A 21,222-nucleotide genomic window follows, 5' to 3' on the forward strand; every position below is an offset into this window, starting at 1 on the left:
TGGAAGATAATTTACAGGGTAATCAGATTCAAAACACGGAGGATTCCCCTTTAGGCAAAACTTCAAAGTTACAAAAAACAGGGATAAATCTCCCTCTTAGCACAGGGAAAATTCACAAGCTAAAAAGAAAAGATATGCTAATGCATTTCCACGCTATTACTTACTATTTCTGTAAGTTTAAATGTATCATTCAGTAGGAGCTAGATTACTTGCTTGGTCTCTGTCTTTGTCTCCGGAGAGAACATACACAAGCCCACAACAAAAACCTTCCCCCACAGATCTGAAAATATCTTCTCCCCTTATTGGTCCTTTTGGTCAGGTGCAAACCAGGTTATCTGAGCTTCTTAACACTTTACAGGTAAAGGAGGGATTTTATGCTACCAGTATCTGTATGCAGTAATATACTGTTAGCTCTTTTGTACAGAGGTTATCCCACAAGGGCACTAGTGTATAAATAATACTGCCCAAAGTTTGGTAAGGGAACTGAACCAATCCCATATGGAAAGGCTTATCAATCAAGGGAAAAGTAGAGTCATAAATCAACCTGACATAATGAATCCTATATGGGTCAATATCCTAAAGGGGAAAATATCACTATCTGTTTATAACTCTCACAGATACGAAGGATAACTGGGTATAAATCAAGAGGACACCATGGGGACTGCTGTGTATTTTAATACTGCAATAGTTTGAAACTTGAAAGAGAAAAATGTTGGGTTAATGCTTCTGGCTTTTGAGGAACATCATTCAGTTTCTGAGGAATTTCAGACCAAGTTCATGTGGCATATACACATTTCCACTCGTGGACTGAATGCATATATCTCAAGATGATGTTTTAGCAAAGATACAGCATGCTCTACTACAAGCCAATATTTACTGATATACTGGCTTTACAGATGCATTTGCTATCTGCTATATTTCCTTGTTAGTTTTGCCGGTTTCAAGCTCTGCAGGGAGTTTCTTAAAGTTAAGGAATAGTGGGCTAGTTCCAAAAGGGGATGCTCCATACAGCTGTTATTCTACCTGATACGACCCTGAAGGTCAATACAAAGGCAGAGGGAAAGCCTTTATATTCTGATTTTAAAAAAAAATGAAAATATGGTCTAGACAAGATTTAACATAAACAAAAGGGTCAGAAGCTATTGCTTAAATTACAACTGAATATCTATAAAACCATATACAACATACAAATCAATCCAAAATGAGCTCATCCTGATTAATATATGAGTGAACTTTAAACAACAAAAGAATGATTAATATAAATGGTCATGAAAAATGTGCTTATACATTTTGATTGTCTTTTGTTTTGTTAAATACCAAATAGATGCCATTTGAATTAATCAGGGTTTTCTTGTGTTGGAAACTTGCAAGACATTAGCAACATTCTGAAATTTAGTGCTTTGTATAAACACAGTTAGACGGAGAGCGGTAGGAAAAGAATCAAAACAGTCAAAGGCATGCAACTGGGTAATTCAATAACCCTCACATGTAGAGGCATTTCACACAGTAGGACTTCAACTCTGTGCTAGTCAGGCTGACTGTATGCTGGAAAGCAGCTCCCCCCTCAACTCCATTTACATGCATAGCTGGCCTAGTAGGTGTAAAAATAGACAGGCAGCGCCTGAATTGGAAATGGTCAGTGAACGCTGTCTGCAGTTGCTGGGGTTTCGAGTTCTCTTTGACACAGGCCAGCTAGGAAGGGAGGGAGGGAAGATATTCAAGGGAGCACAGCATAGGAGTGAGTGATCATCTTTCTGCATTGTCTAAGTCAGCTGCCCTTCGGGAACACTGGGCACAGTCCATAGTGAAGAATAAACCCACTTGCAGGAATTGATAGAAGAACTGATATGGGCAATGCACCCGTTTGCCAGTCTTGTCACACAGGCAAGAGTATAAGAGCACAAGGGAACATACAGGATTTGGATAAAATTCCTGATTACTATGGGTACAACAATGAAGAAAGCAAAGATCCCGAGGCTCAGGTAAGTCTTAACTGGTGAAAACTGACGAAAGACAGGGGAAAAAGTTAAGAATGCATGTAGAACTATATATCTTAGACTTGAAAGGGACCTCTTTGCTCAACTCTTTTGAGGCTGCTGGATAGTAGCCTGCCCAGTTAAGCAGTGTGGTAGAAGAGTGTGTGTGTGTCTGTGTGTGTGTGTGAGAGAGAGAGAGTGTGTTTTTAAGCTGGTGCTGTTGCATTTGCTATTGTGGCACTAAGAGTAATGAAAAAGACGGCACTATGCTGAGCAGTAGCTTGAATATATTTTCAGGTACCAAGTAGTCTAGGAATGTAGGCAGCAGAGAACTTCATGTGATCTTAAGTACTATGAAAGCATGGATATACTATAGTATTTTAGCCTACCTTACTGCCATAATCATCCTGCATTGATAGATTAGTCACAGATTATCACTGGTTTCACTGTTCACTAGAAATCTAGCAACATTATTTCTGGGTTTGTGGTTCTACACTAGGGACCCTTGCCTGCAAATCCTTAATCCCATAAGTAGTCCCATTGAAGTCAATGGGACTACTCAGGCACGTAAGGACTATACAGATGAGTGTTTGCAGGAGCTAGACTTAGATATACTTATTTCTTGCAATATATGACTATCAGATTAAAACATATGAGTAACTTTCCTGTATCTAAGAGGAAAAAAGTAATGTGAATTGAATTTCTGTGTTACTTAAGCAGCAAGTGAAGTGCCCTTTTCCTCTGTTGCTCTTATTCCCCATGCTCAGTGTGAATAGAAAACTACAATCAGGGCCAGATCCTGCCACCCTTGCTCTAACTAGTCTTTTACTATACAAGTAATCCCACTGAAACAATGAGAGCAAAAGTGTACTACTCACTGAGTGTCATGCAGACTTAACACCTGAGCTGACTGAGTTACTTTTGCAGCTAGTGCTGTGGTCACCAAAGCTAAATTGCCTTGAGGGATTTAATATTTTTAGATATTGACTCTGTTTCACTGATTTGTGTCATGGCCTTCATGACAACTATGGGATTATCTCAGATGTCTTTTGGGTCGACTCATTCACAAATACATACTCCGGATAAGTTCCTTGGTGTGAATATACCTCTGTCATTGTCTGCTCAGGTTTTCATGGTGAACAAATGACCTACAACGGATGAAGTAGGAGAGGGGAGAGAGCATCCTTGTCAGAAGATCACTGACTCTGACCATATGAATCATAGAGAGGTTTAGCTCTCCTATTCCATGGATGTGATAGAACTCTCAGTTCCTGTCATAAATATAAAGGGAAGGCTAACCACCTTTAAATCCCTCCTGGCCAGAGGAAAAAACCCTTTCACCTGTAAAGGGTTAGGAAGCTAGTATAACCTCTCTGGCACCTGACCAAAATGACCAATGAGGAGACAAGATACTTTCAAAAGCTGGGAAGAGGGAGAACATCAAAGGGTCTGTGTCTGTCTGTGTGATGCTTTTGCCAGGGACAGAACAGGAATGGAGTCTTAGAACTTAGTAAGTAATCTAGCTAGATATGCATTAGATTATGATTTCTTTAAATGGCTGAGAATTTAAATAGCTTTAGAATTTAAATATTCTTTAAATAGCTGAGCTGAATAGAATAAATATTCCTGTCTGTGTGCCTTTTTTGTAACTTAAGGTTTTGCCTGGAGGGATTCTCTGTGTTTTGAATCTAATTACCCTGTAAGGTATTTACCATCCTGATTTTACAGAGGTGATTCTTTTGTACCTTTTGCTTCTATTAAAAGTCTTCTTGTAAGAAAACTGAATGTTTTTTCATTGTTCTTAAGATCCAAGGGTTTGGGTCTGTGGTCACCTATGCAAACTGGTGAGGTTTTTTTTTTTACCAAACTTTCCCCAGGAAGTGGGGTGCAACGTTTTGGTGAGGATTTTGGGGGGAAAGACGTTTCCAAACAATGCTTTCCCAGTAACCCCAAGAAACGTTTGGTGGTGGCAGTGGAAGTCCAAGGGCAAAGGGTAAAATGGTTTGTACCTTGGGGAAGTTTTAACCTAAGCTGGTAAAAGTAAGCTGGGGGACTTTTCATGCAGGTCTCCACATCTGTACCCTAGAGTTTAAAGCGGGGAAGGAACCTTGACAGTTCCAATCTTGTCATCTGCACAATCTCCTACAGCAGAACTGTTCTAGGGTTTGGGCTATCATTCAGCTGTACTGTCTTCATGAGATTTCAGACAAATGTTTCTTAGTGCAGGGAGCTGTCAGTATAAATCAATGTATTTGGCATAATAGAAGCAGTGGCAAAGAGCAAGGAGCAAACTCACCTTCCCTAATTTACAGCCATTTTCAAGATCAGAGGTTCTGGCTTCACTAGGAGTGTCCAGCCAGCCATCTTTGTGATGGATTCATGCCACTTGTGATCGATGAAAATTACTGAGGAATGCCTAACCCTTTATAGAGAGAGATTGGTAGATTCCTCCTTCAGAGAGAGGAAGCTGCCTGAAACCTTTAAAAACCTTTAGCCGGCGATTTAAAAAAAATCCTTTTTTGCGGATTCTGAACTTTTCCTACATAAGGTGAGGTCATTGAGAAGGTGGTAGCAGGCCAAAAGCAGCAAAATTGTTTTGGATCCTTATCAATTAGGTTTCAGAGCTGCCTGTGGCATGGAGGCAGCACTACCTTCATTGGCTCTTCAGGGCAGTGGACAGAGATCAGACATCCAGGGTGACACTGTCTGTAATACTATTAATCATGAGGTTCTTTTGATTTCTGTGTGGCACTGGCAGGGATGGAGGGAGTCACTTTAGGGCAGGTTTCTCATTCCACTTGTAAAGGACCCAGAAAATTACAAAGGGCAATTGCCTTTCTTGGATTGGCTTGTGGAGTCTCATTGCATTCACTGTTGTCAGTTCTTCATACAAGATAAAAAGACAGCTCTGTAAAAGAAAGTGTCAACCAAGTTTTGTGGTGATGTGGAAAATACAGTGAATATATCATCTCTTCTGAAATACAGGTATGGTATCTGGCACAGTACCTTGTTGTCTTTTTATGGTATTATTTGCTACTTAACCGGGACCTTGTTTACTGTCCTACTTTCAGCAAGATGGAATGTGGGTCTTCGTGACCAATGGAAAAGACTAACATCAGGCTGGGGTTGGTGGCTCAGTGAAAACTTGCAGCAGATGCAACATCCAAAGTTTAATTCAGTTGGTGTACAGCCATCTTGAACAGCTAAATTGTTTTGATTAATCTGATCCCTTCTAAATTGAAATTAAAAACAGCTTTCTCTGCTACTTCAGGCCCCACTCACTAAAGAAATCATTCAGTGTGTTGGAAACAGTACTTTCACTCAGCTTTCCAGAATTGTCTGTATTGTGCAAAATAACTTTTTCAGGTGAGATGTCAAACTGCTGGATATGATGTTTTTTTGTTTGGTTGTTCTTTTTAAGCAAGCAGGGCTCATTTTTTAAAAGGCTATTTAAAAAAAAATCAAATAAGTCTGTTAAAGATTTTAAGAAAGTAAACTACTCTAGAGTGATTTTTATTTTTATTACGAAGAGATTGGTCTCAAATGGCAGAAAACAGCAGTTTGATGGACTCACAATAATTTTTCTCTCTTCCTTTCATACCCTCCTGGCCTAATCATGCTGCTACTTGGCAGTGTGGTCTGATCAAACATGTGAGTGTTTGAGACTAAGGAGAACAAACTGCTTTCTGACCTTTTTGGGGCATGGCTTTCACTGCGTCATTCTAAGGAGGAATGTCTCCTTCCTGTGGTCGGTGTATTGGACTTGGTGCAACACAGCCATTTCCCTTAGATCTTGCTGTGAGGACAGAAAATGCCCCTGGGTAGGCTTATACTGAAACACGTGACAGAAACCCTGTGTGACAACTAAATGCAATGCAAGTGAAAGTGAAACCCACCCTTCATGACACTTTAATAGGCAAATACAAAGCCATAGATAAAAGCATTCCCAAAATGCAGGGTTAAAAATAAAGGTCCAAATCAGAACCAGCTCACATTTTGGACTATTCAGATTTTGTCCATTATAGAGAGACTTGATGATTTGGATCTGACTTTTTGGCTTGTGGTCATCCAGCTTATCTTAAATATTCATAGTAAATAGGCCCAATGGCCTGTGATGGGATGTTAGATGTGGTGGGATCTGAGTTACCCAGGAAAGAATTTTCTGTAGTATCTGGCTGGTGAATCTTGCCCATATGCTCAGGGTTTAGCTGATTGCCAATTTTGGGGTTGGGAAGGAATTTTCCTCCAGAGCAGACTGGAAGAGGCCCTGGAGGTTTTTCGCCTTCCTCTGTAGCATGGGGCATGGGTCACTTGCTGGAGGATTCTCTGCTCCTTGAAGTGTTTAAACCACAATTTGAAGACTTCAATAGCTCAGACATAGGTGTGAGGTTTTTTTTGTAGGAGTGGTGGGTGAGATTCTGTGGCCTGCGTTATGCAGGAGGTCAGACTAGATGATCATAATGGTCCCTGTTGACATAAATATCTATGAATCTGAATATTGTATGTAGCTCTATGAATCTGTGAATCTGAATATTGTATGTAGCTGAAGGAAAATGTTATTCAGGCCTGGGTATGGTACTTGAGATTTGGGTACCATTATGTGCTTGGATAAGATGATGAAACCTAACTTTATATTTTAAAACCGTATTTGGAAATCTGACATGGCACAATGTAGCAGCCTCAGCTTGGGTCAAGCAGCAAGTCAAAATACTGATTCAGAAATTTCACAGGGCTGTCATAGGGTGACACTGATTGGCGCACCTTCCTGCTGCAGGCTATGGCATGACTGGCAAGCCTGCCTCAGTTTCCCCTCTGAGTCCCCAGTAACTCCATGCACACTTATCCTCTAGTCCATCAACAGTATTTATTACCAGAACATAGTTTATAAAAGTCTACAATAAAAGTTTCAGACATGGAGTTCATTTCTCACTCCTGTGCAAACAGTCATTAAAGATCACCTGATGCGTCATCCCACAACACCCCACATATCACACACCAGCACCTTCCACCATGCATGGGCTCTCTATCAGTCCTCTCCTGTCCTTGTAGCAGGACAGCTACCCCAGCCCTTCCAACAGGAGTGCAACCCTGCTCTTTTCGATGGGAATTGCTCTCTGGGGATGCATCCTGGCTAGGGAGCATACTTCATTTCCCCTGGCCCTCTCATAGTTCCCTTGAGTCCTACTCTCCATTCCTGGGGATGTCAGCAGGTAAGCTTCTCCATCTTTCCCTGCCATCAGTCCTCTCTGGCTCCAGATCTCCAGGAAACTCCCTCCGCTGCTGCTGCTGCTCCTGCCGTCAGCCCTCAGCTTGGGGAGGCCAGCCACCAAACCCACTCTTACTGCTCTCTTGCCTTCAGCCTTCTCCCAGGAACCATAATCAATTTCTGGCAACTTTCATCTCCTGGCATTCCTGACTGAACCAGTTTGCTCAGACTCACTGTGACTCTCCCTAATAATTTTTTTTTTAGCCTCTAGGTGCTGCCCGGCCCTCTTAATTAGCCAAGTGGGAAGGAGCATTTACTCTGGCATGTGGGAGCTGGATCTGCTTCACTTACAGCGGTCAGCCTCCCCGGAACAAGTGCTATATCCAGATTTTTCTTTGCTCTCACAAGTCCTTCATTGACTTAGGGAAAGGCAGCTGGCAGTGAGTCCACTATGCCAGACTAATGAATATGGTGGGAGGACTCCTACAAATGTCTGTGGCAGCTAGAGAGCTAAGTACCACAAAGGTTTTATAGAAGACTTTTGCAACTTGGATTCAAACCAAGGTTGATTCTGATGCTTAACAAGTTTTTGCATCAGTGTTGCCTGCTGGTACTGATGATGATATTGGCCCAGATTCAGCAAAGTAATTAGGCATGTGTTTAAGTCCATCTCTATTCAGCAAAGAATTTAAACACTTAGTATAATGAACATGTTTCAGTTGAAGTCAATAAGACTTAAGCAGATGCTGAAAATTAAGCACACACTTAAGAGCTTTGCTGAATAGAGATGGACTTAATTGGTTTTGGAAACACGATTGGGTTAGCATCTATACATATCAATAGGAAGGCAATCTCAAGTCTTCTGGAAAGAGGAACTACTGATGGCTAAGAAAAATGTAAAGAAACGTAAGAAAAATATAATCGTTGTATGGTTCTGGAGTCGTGAAGGAGCAAAAAAGTCAAAGGTGTGGAACAATGCCATATATCATTATTGCTTTGAGAGACATTATTGTCTTTGAGAGACAATAACAGGGTACAAGGAAACTCAAACGTTAATAGTGAACAAATGGGATTTTTCATGTTAGAACCACAAACCATAGCAATTGAAACCTAGATTTCCCCTAAAATATCCCGATGGAAAGCTATTCAGAGCTCCAGAATCCTGAAAAAAATCTCCATGCTGAATGCATTAACTCTACCTTGTATAACCTTGTAACACCCCAGGAATTATTAGCAAGACTTAAATTTCCCCATTAGTTACGTTTGTTGAAAGAAAAATATATGTGCTGGAAGTTAGAGGAAGCTCAGTGTGTCGAATACAACTTGCTGTGGACCCCTTTATCTTTTAAAAACACAAATCTATGATGAGACCTCGTATGACCTGTTATGAAAGTGTCACTTACACATATTAAAAATACTTTGAAAAAGCTTTAAAACCAGCATTAATTAATTTATCCCCCAAAAGATGCTTGAGATAACAGCATACATGAAAGTTGTACCTTGTTCTATTTTCTCAGCTCCTTTTCTGCAATACCTTGCTAAGCCTATTCTCTTTCATAGCTAAAAATTAGACGAAGGTTTTTAACCATCAGAGGAGTGAAGTTTTGGAATAGCCTTCCAAGGGAAGCAGTGGGGGCAAAAGATCTATCTGGCTTTAAGATTAAACTTGATAAGTTTATGGAGGGGATGGTATGATGGGATAACATGGTTTTGGTAATTAAATGTTCATAAATAGGCCCAATGGCCTGCGATGGGCTATTAGATGGGGTGAGATCCGAGTTACCCAGGAAAGAATTTTCTGTAGTATCTGGCTGATGAATCTTGCCCATATGCTCAGGGTTTAGCTGATCGCGATATTTGGGATCGGGAAGGAATTTTCCTCCAGGGCAGATTGGAAGAGGCCGTGGAGGTTTTTTGCCTTCCTCTGTAGCATGGGGCCCGGGTCACTTGCTGGAGGATTCTCTGCTCCTTGAAGTCTTTAAACTACGATTTGAAGACTTCAACAGCACAGATATAGGTGTGAGGTTTTTTTTGTAGGAGTGGTGGGGGAAATTCTGTGGCCTGCATTGTGCAGGAGGTCAGACTAGATGATCATAATGGTCCCTTCTGACCTAAATATCTATGAATCTATGGTAATATTTTTTTCTTAGTGACACACTAAATCTTAAATATAATTACACGCTTTATTTCTTCGTGGCTGCAACTTCTTCCTCTAGTAGAAGAGAGCTATAATCACCTCATATACCAAATAAAGGCAAACTATATTCATTCTTCCCATCTCCTTAGGCGACGCATAACTTTTGGCTCCTAGCTATTCCTTAATAGTACTTCCTATGGTATTCAGATTTTTATTTAAATGTATGCAAGCCAATATTAATTTGATACAAATGAAGGTAATTTTAATGACTACGCAGGTCCATGAAGAAACTGCACCTAATATAGTACACAACACAAATGAAAATATTTTTTCTTGTATCTATTTTCCCTGCATGCTTTTATGATAACAAACAATGTTTTTGTAATAAGTAGCAATAGGCCTGGTACCAGAGTTTGGACCCATATGCCAATCTCTGTGATGGCCAGGGTGTTCAGATGCAGGATTGTGATTTAGGCCCAGATCAGTTGCTGTATTGCAAAACTAGCTCCACTGAAAGTTTTGTCAACTTTTTAGTCTACTTCACAACATTCCAAGATGAACTGATCTAATGGCTGCAAATGCCTCTCCAGCGCATCATCAAGGATCTACAACCTATCCTGCAGGACGATCCCTCAGTCTCACAGACCCTGGGGAACAGGCCAGGCCTCACTTACAGACAGCTCCCCAACCTGAAGCAAATACTCACCAGCAACTACACACCACACAGCAAAAACACCAACCCAGGAACCAAACCCTGCAACAAACCCCAGTACCAACTCTGTCCACATATATATTCAAGAGACACCATCATAAGACCTAACCATATCAGCTACACCATCAGGGATTCGTTCACCTGCACATCTACCAATGTGATATATGCCATCATGTGCCAGCAATGCCCCTCTGCCATGTACATTGGCCAAACTGGACAGCCTCTACGCAAAAGAATAAATGGACACAAATCTGACATCAGGAATCATAACATTCAAAAACCAGTAAGAGAACACTTCAGTCTCCCTGGTCACTCAATAACAGACCTAAAAGTAGCAATTCTTCAACAAAAAAACTTCAAAAACAGACCCCAACTTGAAACTGCAGAACTGGAATTAATTTGCAAATTGGACATCATCAGATTAGGCCTGAATAAAGACTGGGAGTGGTTGGGTCATTACAAAACCTAAACCTAATTTCCCCAATACTAATTTCCCCCTACTGTTACTCAGACCTTCTTGTCAACTGTCTGAAATAGGCCACTCTCATTACCACTTCAAAAGTTATTTTTCCTCCCTTGGTATCCTGCTGTTAATTGAATTGTCTCGTTAGACTGACTTCACACTTGGTAAGGCAACTCACATCTTTTCAAGTATTTATACCTGCACCTGTATTTTCCACTCCATGCATCTGATGAAGTGGGTTCTAGCCCACAAAAGCTTATGCCCAAATAAATTTGTTAGTCTCTAAAGTGCCACGAGGATTCCTTGTTGTTTTTACCAAAACCTTTCCTGACAGCTGTCACCTCCAGCCTCTATAGAGGGGTAGTAAGTATTAATGGGTCAAAGCCACTGAGATTAAAGCAATAGTTAAATTGTTCTCCAAAGAGAGACTCAATCAGCTGCATGTTGTTAAAGAGGCCTTGGCTTGTGCAAGGACTCCCATACAGGAAAAGTTGCCATTCCATTTTGGCCATCTTTTCAGTAATTCATATGGTTAAGTTCGCGTGCTGGTAATTAGGTTTGAGAAGATGAGATAATTGTGAAGTTTTGTTGTGCCCTTTCCTTATACATGAATCCCATTCAAAGAATCTTTAATAATGTACCTATTTGTTTATTCAGATTGCTGTTTTAATTTTAAAATTTTTTAGCTCTGAATTAACTAATTCTGTGCCTTTTATAAGGAAAAGGCATATGCCAGGATGAGTAATAAGAAGATACCTGTGCAACTTGCGTGTACAGAAAAATTTGCACAATTGGTTTGAGCACAGAAATAGTAATAAAATTACTGAGTTATTTGAAATTGACACCTTACATGATAATTGGGCAAGTCACTTAACTACTCTGTAAAACCTATCTCAAAGGAAAGTGCGCTGGAAATGAAAAATGCTACTATATATATAGTGCATATATATAGTATATATAGTTAGTTTGCGTATGAAATCTACCTACTCTTAATAAAGCTTGGGAAATAACTCTTCATCTCTGATATCATTACTTCTCTTTACTCAGCCGTTTACAGACCTACCAGTGTCAGATCACTGAGCCTAATCTGCTACAAGTGAAAGACATAGCTTTGCCAGTTGCCAGCATATCAGAAAGTTTGATAATGTGTTGTGATACTCTTCTCAAAAAATGCCTTGGCATTCTGGCTCACAGCTCCATTTTAGGCTTGCTATTCACAAAGCCATGTCACTGTTCAATGGTGATGCCCTCTGGAGAGCACCAGCACTTTGAGATCAGTATAGAAGATTGTTCTGAACATAGAAGATAAGATGCAAGTGGCTAAGAAATTGTAGCTCTCAAGGTTTTGCAGCAAAGGTTCTACATACAAATATTTTCTTTTCGAGTTTCATTCATTTGAATATGGTGGCAAAAAATCTGCATATAAAATATGCAGTGTAAGGGTGCAGCTTCTGTGCAGTTTTATAGAGTTACACCCAATTGCATGCTGTCTGGTTTTAAACAGATGGTCTCTAAAACCAGAGATTAATCACATCAATTGGGACAAAAATTTAGTGGTTGCCCCAGGGATATGATGGTAAATTTAACACTATAGGAAGTCTGGCATAATAAAAAACTAATGAGAAATGTTTTCATGTTATAAAGTGTGTGTGTGTGATATATATATATTCTATATAATATATATATATTATATATAATATATATATTTCTGCATCTTGTAGCTTGGAAACATCAAAAAAGACAGAAACTGGATCTTATACCATGTGGCTTTACTATTGTGGATGGCTGAACCACATATATTGTGTTTTCCAGACATAACTTGTATATTTTAATGTGATGAACAAGCAAAGAATGAAGGGATTTTTTAATGGACTAAATTCCACATTAAGAGAGTTAACAAGCCATCAGCATTGCACTATGAAAGCAGCTGGTTTACAAACACTTCTTTGCCATTCTAAACATTGTGAGTGGTTGTAACACTGTCAAATAAAACCAGAAGCTCTTCACAATGACAGTTTCTGTGTTCCTGGACAGAAATGGTGTATATTTGATGATAATACAAGGCCAATTTCATCTGAACATTTTTAGGATTGGTAATTGATTGAATCTGCTGGCATATAACAGAGACAAGTTAATAAGCATATTTTGTTGCTCACCTGTCCATCAGGATCAGAGTTCTTTATCCTCCAAGGTCATATCCAACTAAGTGGATTCCATAAGATCGGATCTGTGTTTTATAGTCAACATTTTAAAGGTGAACTTAAAAAGGAAAAAAAGAAAAGTTCTTTGAGATCTAAGATCATCAGTAGAATACATATTTAGACATAAAAGTTAATATATAAAATACATTATTTGCTTAACTGCACAGTACTTCAGTTTTGAATTTCATGCTTTCCCCCTTCAGTTAACACACTGTGTTTAAGGCACAGGAATAGGTCAACAGGCCTGGCTTCTAGTTGCCATTCCTTCATCCATTTCCTTTGTGATTTTGGACAAGATAGTTATTCTCCCTCGTTATTTCTCATTTTCCTTGTTTGAAACACAGGACCTAACTTGCAGGGAAATGGTGAGATTAAATTCCTTAATGTTTGCAAAGTGGTCTTGAGGATGCCATATTTACTGTAAAAGATTGTAAATATTACCTGTAAAGCCGTGCATGGAATGCAGTTCCCTGTGCTATTTTATCTGTTAGTGATGCCATTAACTGTTGCTCTATGCTGTAGTTATAGCAGGTAAAAAGCTGTTAACTTTTATAAATATTTTGTATATAGAAAGGGAATTTTGAACCTCTTTCCCAGTCATAAAATTCCAACTTGGTCCCTATAATAATACATTTTGTTTTGCAATAAAAATGACTTAACATGGTAGACTGGATGGCTTTGGTAATTTAATAGGAAGCCTGTCACCCTGTAACTGAAAAGTGAATCCACAAAATCTATAGGATTCAGACATAAAACTGAATTTTTATTCTAAACTCACTTGATCATACCCAGCATTCAACCGGGTTCTAAGACAGGGTAGTCCCTCACCATACGTGCTGCAGTTGATAAATACAGGAAGGTGGATTGAGTAGAGAGTTTCACTTTTAACTATGACTTTCCTGGCTGTAACATTTTTAGAATGTCATTTTGATAAGAAGAAGCATTAATAGAAAGCTAAGTAAGAAAATAGAAATCTGAACAGAGCATATGAGACCCAAAAGGAAGACTGCTAACTATTCAAATACGGGATTACTTTCAACAATAGTGTATAGCTCAATTACTAGGAGTCCCTAAATTATATGTGGTTTAACAAGTGTTACATGCAGGCAAAAATTCTGGCATTGGTACTAGTCCTCAAGCAAGAGGTTGAAATCACAGCCAGTGTCAGCCATTCTTTAGCAAATATTATTTCTCTAAAATGTTTTCCTCTTCGCCTTCCTGTGTCTAATATCTTAAGAATTACAGTAGATACTGATAAAAGTAAATTTGTATTTAACCAGTCAAACTGGTTGCCACTACTGTAGTTAATGTTATGTCAGGAGTTTCATAATATATTTATACATGTTCATTGCTTTTGGAACATGTCTTCATTCTGGCTGAAATTCTTCAAGTTCAGTCACAAGCAAAAAGTAACTTTAAAAAAAAATCTAACTTTTTTTATATAGAAAGATTGGAGCAAGATCACATCAATTGTTTTTGCACTATTTGACACTGGGTGAAAAACACTTTTCCCACTTAAAGTAAATTTTAAGATCTTTTTTAACTCATACATAACTCAAAACCAACTCAACATTGCACTATGACCCTTTTTTTGTATGAGTAAATAACCAAAACAAAACTATGAGATTTTAAAAGTTGGTTTTGCACATTGTGGTAGTAACTTGTTAACATCAGAGCTAACATCATCAGTTACATGTTATGTTAATTGGGACTATGGAGAGAGTTTTCAACATAACAAGCTTCCTCTGCAGACAGTTTTCAATACAGAAAAAGATTCTGAACGGAAATCTTTATGATCCTGCATAGCTTATACATTTTCCAAGAATGAATCTTTTTTCTATAAGAGCAGAAAAAACATCATGAAATATTATTGGGTATTGTTTGAGAAATAGTATGTGTTCATGAACATTTACTACATATATATATACTGTCGTTCATATATATGGGGGCAGAGGTAAAGTTATATTTTACATTTCTAGACTTCTGAACAGGACTATTTCTGAAGCACACAGGGCACAAAATGAGACAGTTTGTGCTCCAAAGAGCTTGCAGTCTAAAAAGAGAAATAGAAGTTGGAATACAAAGGGGAAAACAGGAAAGAAATGTGTTTTTAGTAGAGACTTGCTTGAGGGTTGAAAGGTGTCTTGGCAAATTGGTATGGAAGAGGGTTGACATAGAAGAAACGAGATCTTCAAAACTGGCATAATTGTTAAATGATTAACCTTATTGTTATGTTAAAGAATTTTTTTTTTGTATTTTAATGAAATAATAACGTGGAAGTCACCAAAATATAGGAAGCAGATTTATTCAAAAGTAGTACAAGGAGTGTTTCTATTTACAGAATACACGATACCAAAGCATAATGCACAAAACTAAAATATCTGTTAGTATTACTATTACATTGCAAATAAAGAGGAGAATTAAACAAAACTATCCCAGTTTCCCAGTTTTCTAGCACGACAATTTTACTGGAAGGCCTTTTGTAGTGAAGACCTGGTTTGGGATCAGCACTTGGGAAATGTACCGCAGGACTGTATGGTAAACAATACTGGTTCTATCACAGTTGCTGTAAAAAATGCACATTTCTTCCAGGGGCCGATGAAACATTACAGTAACTACCTGTGATAGAGTGTATTTCCCCACACTGGCCCTAAAAGGGTAAATTAGGACAGGCAGGCCTAATTAACCAATTAAGCAGCAAGTAGGGGAGAGATGTAGGCTGCAAGGAGGCCACTAATTAGAAGCAGGCTCAGCTGGACAGGAACGGGAGGGGCCTATATAAAGCCCAGGAGCGGAGAGCAAATGAGAAGGAGTCTATAGTCACTTCCTGAGAGGAGGGAGAGTAGGTTGGCAAACCCAAAGAGGGAGGGGAGCCAGTTATGTAGGAAGAAGCAGAGGGAAACAGCAGCAAGGGCTAAGACAGTACAGGCCTTGGCTGCATGTTATAGGATCCCTGGGCTGGAATCCAGCGCAGAGGGTGGTCCTGGGTTCTCCTACTAGCCACTGGATATTTACACAAGTGACACAGGGCATTGGAGATGTCAGCCGGACAGCTGGTCTGGGAGGACTGCAGTTTCCCCTGAAGGGATAGAATTTAGTGACCTGGCCAGAGGGCCACACCGCAGACCAGAAGCTGCAGCTCGGAGAGCAAGAGAGGCTATACGCTGAGAGAAGATGATGGGTAGAGAGACTGCTGAGAAGGGTGCAGCACCTGGCGGAGCTAATTCCCAGAACAGCCAGGAGGAGGTGCTATGAGCGGTAAGGGAACCCCAACACACTACCACTGTATTTTTCACCTCAGCAGAGACCTCTCAAAATAATACGTGTTAGAAGAAAAACATGTTGATGCACCAAGCTTGTCAGTTTGTTACTTTCTACTGTAAAATATCAGTTGAATATTCTTTAATGGTTAAGTTCTACACAAGAAATGCAGCATAGTATCATTCATTTTCATAACATGGGATGACCTATAGCTCCCATGGTCTTATGTTTCCTTTTAATGGCTATAACTGTGCCTAATTCTTAATGGCCAAAATCTCTGATTTGCATGTGCAAATACAGTTTGAGTGTGTACAAATGAAAGTTTGGGGGCACCTAAAGTTGAGTGTCCATAAATACAAGCTTCTAATATTGGCAACCCTAGACTTTGCTGGTAAATGCTTAAGGCACCTAGTTTTCTTCTTTTCTAGAGATGGCCTTGATTTTTGTTGGTGGTACATTTTCTTTTATAGAGAGAGTGGAAACTTGACTGTGGTCTGTGAATTTCTACCATCTATTAGAGAGCTCAGAAGGATGTGCATAGGAATGGAAAGTGCATTTGGTAACAAACAGTACAATAAATTCTCTGGGTTTTTTATCATTTTTCCCCCTGCCCAAAAAAGTCACAGTGACAGGTGGTAACATCATGTAGTCAACCAAAAGTTGAAGAATCAGCTGGACTAATATTCTCAACTGCTGTGCCATTGAGAGGTGTCATGAGTTCTAATGAATATCTGCCCACAGGGAAACAAAATACTTCCCCAAGGATTATTCAAGCGATGGAGAAAGCCTGCAATAACCAGAAACCATGGTTTCACAGAACCTCAAACTAAAGAAAATCCTGAGATTGATGAGTAGTAATAACATTTTCAGAGAGTAGATCTGAATTTATGAGAATACCAGTTGGTAAATTATATAGACAGTAGTATTGGTAAAAACTTGCTTCTTTAGACCTTGACAGTTACAAGGAAGGAAAAAAGATCTTGCCTTAAAAAACTGCAGAGTTGGCAGAGCAAGCTGGCACAGTAAATTACACACATTAGTATTCTGACTTAAGTGCGACCTGTTAGGTTGTCCAGGCTTTGAAATGTAGTACTGCATCTTTGAAAAGCTCATGAAAGTGGAATATTTCATTGGTATTTGTGAGTTTATAATTAAGAAATACATAACAATATACTCCATGTTCTGTATTACTATCATGTCTAATATCAGTGTAACAGGGTGGCTCACCGCTTAAGGGCTGGAGGGTTAGGCAAGCCTGATTACAGAATGAGCCATACCTGGGACAGACCAGGTGACTGCAGGCTCCTACTGCTCTAGGGCAATGGAGACAGCTAGGACTGAGCAGGCTCCAGTAGAGAGTCCTGGGAGTTAGGACAGCCAGATAGGGCCCACTAAAGCAGGAAGGGCCCCATGCAGCAAGGCCTGGGAGGAGGATGAGAAACTTTTGTTTGTGTGGACTTTTGGATGGACTTGAAAACTTTATTTAATTAAGTACAACCCAAAAAGTGATGGGAATGGACCAAAGAGTTTTGAGTTTCTTGAACAGCTCAAGAGAGGAAAGTGAGTTAGGCTGCCTGTAGCATGACCCTAAGCCACATGGGAGGTGGCTGGACCTCTATAAGCAGCTTTCGCTGAATTGCTGCTTTGGATCTTTGTCCCTTGGATGTTGTTGTGAGATATATGTTTCAAATGGATTTAAATGAAGAACATCATTGCTTGCTTCTCCTCCTTTTCTATAATGAAAAATATATTGGCCTACACAAGGGGTGGGCAAACTTTTTGGCCTGAGAGCCATATCGGGGTTCTGAAACTGTATGGAGGGCTGGGTAGGGAAGGCTGTGCCTCCCCAAACCCTAACCTCCCCCTCCCACTTCCCAACCCCCCTGCTCCTTGTCCCCTGACCACCCCCTCCTGGGACCCCCTGCTGCTAACCGCCCCCCGGGATCCTACCCCCTATCCAACCCTCCCCGTCCCCTGACAGGCCTCCCTCTAAAGGCCTTTTCAGAATGTGGCCCTGCAAACATGGGCAGAGGACTCAGGAGGAGCCGGGGCAACTGTGCAGCCGGAGAGAAGCGGCAGTTTCCCCTTCAAACCACCACTTCTCTCCAGCCGTCTGTGTGGCCACTGGTGCTCCTGCTGAGTCCTCCGGTCGTGCTCCCGCCACCTGCACCGCCCGCCTGCTCCCCGAGGCTGCAGGTGAGCCTCCATCCCTGCTCTCCCCTGCCCCTACAGTGCAGCCCCCTCCTGTGCTGGCGGCGCGGCGTGCTGAGGCTGTGGGGGAGGGAGGATAGTGGGGGAGGGGCTGGGGGCTAGCCTCCCCAGCTGGGAGCTCAGGGGCCAGGCAGGACGGTCCCGTGGGCCATGGTTTGCCCATCTCTGGCCTACACCAACAATATGTTCTGTTCTCTTTTCTGAGTGTACTGAGTATAATGCACCTGAACGCTATAAGGGTGTGTGTGTGTGTGTGTTTGTTTCTGACCATGTTCAAAGATCCACAAAGAGAAGAACGGAAAAATAAACTTGGATAATGTATTGGGGGAAAAAAAGTCCAACCAATTAATTTAGAATTACACTTCAGAACGCAGGGGAGCTCTTAAAGCATCATTATGGTTCTTATCAATGCAATAAATGCCAAAGATGTCCGTGATGGATAAGTCATTAATTTACAAAGCTACTGAAACTTTATTTGACTTTGAGATTCTGCTCATGCTCTTCAGTTGCTTTCCCCAATACCGGAGAACCAGATTCCGTAAGCACTCTCAGGCCCTACTTCCCAATAAGGCAAGTGATGCAGGAGCCATGGGTTGGGGACTTGAGTCTCCTCCCATTCTCTGGAAGGAGGAAACCTGGCAGCAGCAGAGTTGCTTTCATGAAAACAGTAGACTGATGATGTCGTCTAGCTTTTATTGCTGTAGGGAGATCAGGGTGGATTTGATTTAAATCATGATTTAAATCACTAGTCAGGAAGACTTGATTTAATCATGGATTTCTACATAAAAGTGCATTCTTGTTGGTGTTATAACCTTAATACATATTCTTCACAACTCAGAGATAGATGAGACCCAAAGTGGGTCTCTTTTATGGCCTGCTGCTATTATAGGATTTCCCTTCTAGTGAGAGAATGGTATGGTAGATCTCAAATCAGTGAAGGCTACACTCAGAAAGACCTCAAGACTTCTGGAATATGCTGCTCAAACAGTTTCACTTTTGTTTCTACTGCCTGTCCCTCCCTTCTTACATTATCTCCAGACTTCTCCTTGTCCAGATCTATTCCGCCCCTAACAATCTTCTATTCATTGAACTTTTTGAAACTTTTCACTTTTAGAAAGAGGTAAGGGATTGACTCTGTGTTCACAAATGTGCAGAGAGAAAATAGGGTTGAGGTCTGTTATTTCTCACCTCTATATAATAATTATTTATTTTTATTTAAAAACATATTTTGCTGTTAACAATCATGTTATCTCTGGAGACACAAATCCACATTTGAGAACTGCAAAACTAAGCATCTCTGATGGTGTCTTCTAGACTGAGCACTGAGTCCCATTGGTTAGAGAGAAAGATTAACCTAAATAATCTATACAGAAGCCCCTGGAATCCCATAAGATTGGGTCCCTAATCCACAAACTATTGGAACTCATTTATAAAACTTTTCTTAAATATTACATGAATATATTGTCTCTTTGAGCTACAATGTATCTTAATTAAAACTATCTTTAGAAGAATTTTTTTTATTTAAATCGGATTTTTTTGAGGAAAAAATCTATTTCAGGGTAGGCAGCAGGGATATTTGCTAATTTTACAAAGAAAAACAGGTGTTTTTTTAAAAGAAATTAATAAAAACAGTTAAAAAAATAGTCAATGATTTTCTATATAGAATAGGGAAAGGAAATTCTGTTTTATGTAAGAAAATTGAAAACAGAAAAACGTAAAAGACAAAACAAATAAAAGAAGATAACAAACTGCCTGTGACTATAGACATGTGTCTTTCAGTGACCTGAGCAGTTTGTCCCTGGCCCTGCAGTCAGACCTCCGTGGCAAAAGGGTCTGCCAGTGTGGATCCACTTGCAGGACCCCGGCCTATGTCTGTATGTTGTATCTCTTTTCCCCCCACATCTGTTTTTTCCTTTTTATATCGTAAGCTCTTTGAACCAAGGAATGTGTTTGTTGTCCTGAGAGAGCATGAAGCCTGATCCTATTTGAGGTCTTTGGGTGCTACAGTAACACAAATAATTAACTAATTTGTCTTGTGTAGATTAAACCAGGTCTGCTTCCGGTAATTAACTTGCCTTTGGGTATTCTGGACCAAATTCCTACGATGTAACTCCACTGAAGTCCACAAGATGAAGTTGGCCCATTATTTCAAAGTTTTGGTTGGAATTATATTTTTATTGATACTCTGGAAAACTCTTATTAAAAGAAGAAACTAATTTTGATTCTAATGGGATTCTAGAAAATCTAGTGACCATACTTTGTTGATGGAACTAGCCAGAATTTCATCATTTCCTCCATTATAAGTGATTAAAAGTGATTCTTTCCCCTATTTAGGAGAAATGTGTTCTCACTCTGTAAAGTTACTGTGAAGCCATATCAATTTCCTTCTGAGCAGATACTCTGCTCTACCTGTTTTTTTAAAAAAGGGAGGAGGGTTTGAAAAGGAGAGAATATCAGGGATTTCATTTGAGCTCAATGGGCTTTCACATCAGTGACTTGTAAAGCGCTGAATGGATTGTAATCAACGTACGATATGGTTCCGTGGCAAATGCTATTTCATCTGTTTGTGTTTGTGCGTTGACACTATAGGCAGCAGTCACATGCATCTGCACTCACAACCTGTACTATCGTGCTGTTCCATACTTGGCAGAGCCAGTGATAGAGAAGATGTTTAATAACATGAGAGGGAGTACCATAAAGAGAAGGGGAAATAATGTACGTGCAGTGCGTGTGGCAGTGAGGAAGAGGTGAGAGGGGGGAAATTAAGATTAGGCTGGGGCTTTCAAAGGGCCTGAGAGATTTATGTCTCAAACTCTCATTGAATTACAGTGGAATTTGAGCAACTGCTTCTATTAGGTTCCTTTAAAAATTTCAACCCTAATATTTATAGCTGAAGTACATATTTTCCAGAGAGAGAAGTTTTTGTGGTTCTTTCCACGTCACTCAGGACCAAAAACTATAGTGGCAAACAGTTGGTGGATGGAGATTTTATCTGGCTTGCTATTGTGCGAGCAAAGAAAACAAACTGCAGTTGATCCTTTTAACTTTCAAACTA

The 21,222-nt window shown here is 40.0% G+C and overlaps 1 protein-coding gene across 1 annotated transcript in view; it reads left to right on the forward strand.

Annotated features, from left to right (window-relative positions):
• The first annotated feature begins 1,847 nt into the window (after window positions 1-1,847).
• ANK2 (ankyrin 2) overlaps window positions 1,848-21,222 on the forward strand; it is a 252,289-nt gene continuing 232,914 nt past the window's right edge. The window contains exon 1 of the mRNA XM_077814767.1: window positions 1,848-1,982. Within this exon, the coding sequence (XP_077670893.1) occupies window positions 1,848-1,982 (135 nt within the window). The remainder of the gene's footprint in view (window positions 1,983-21,222) is intronic.

The sequence above is a fragment of the Eretmochelys imbricata genome, chromosome 4 (genome assembly GCF_965152235.1).
Source record: "Eretmochelys imbricata isolate rEreImb1 chromosome 4, rEreImb1.hap1, whole genome shotgun sequence".
Taxonomy (NCBI): domain Eukaryota; kingdom Metazoa; phylum Chordata; order Testudines; family Cheloniidae; genus Eretmochelys; species Eretmochelys imbricata.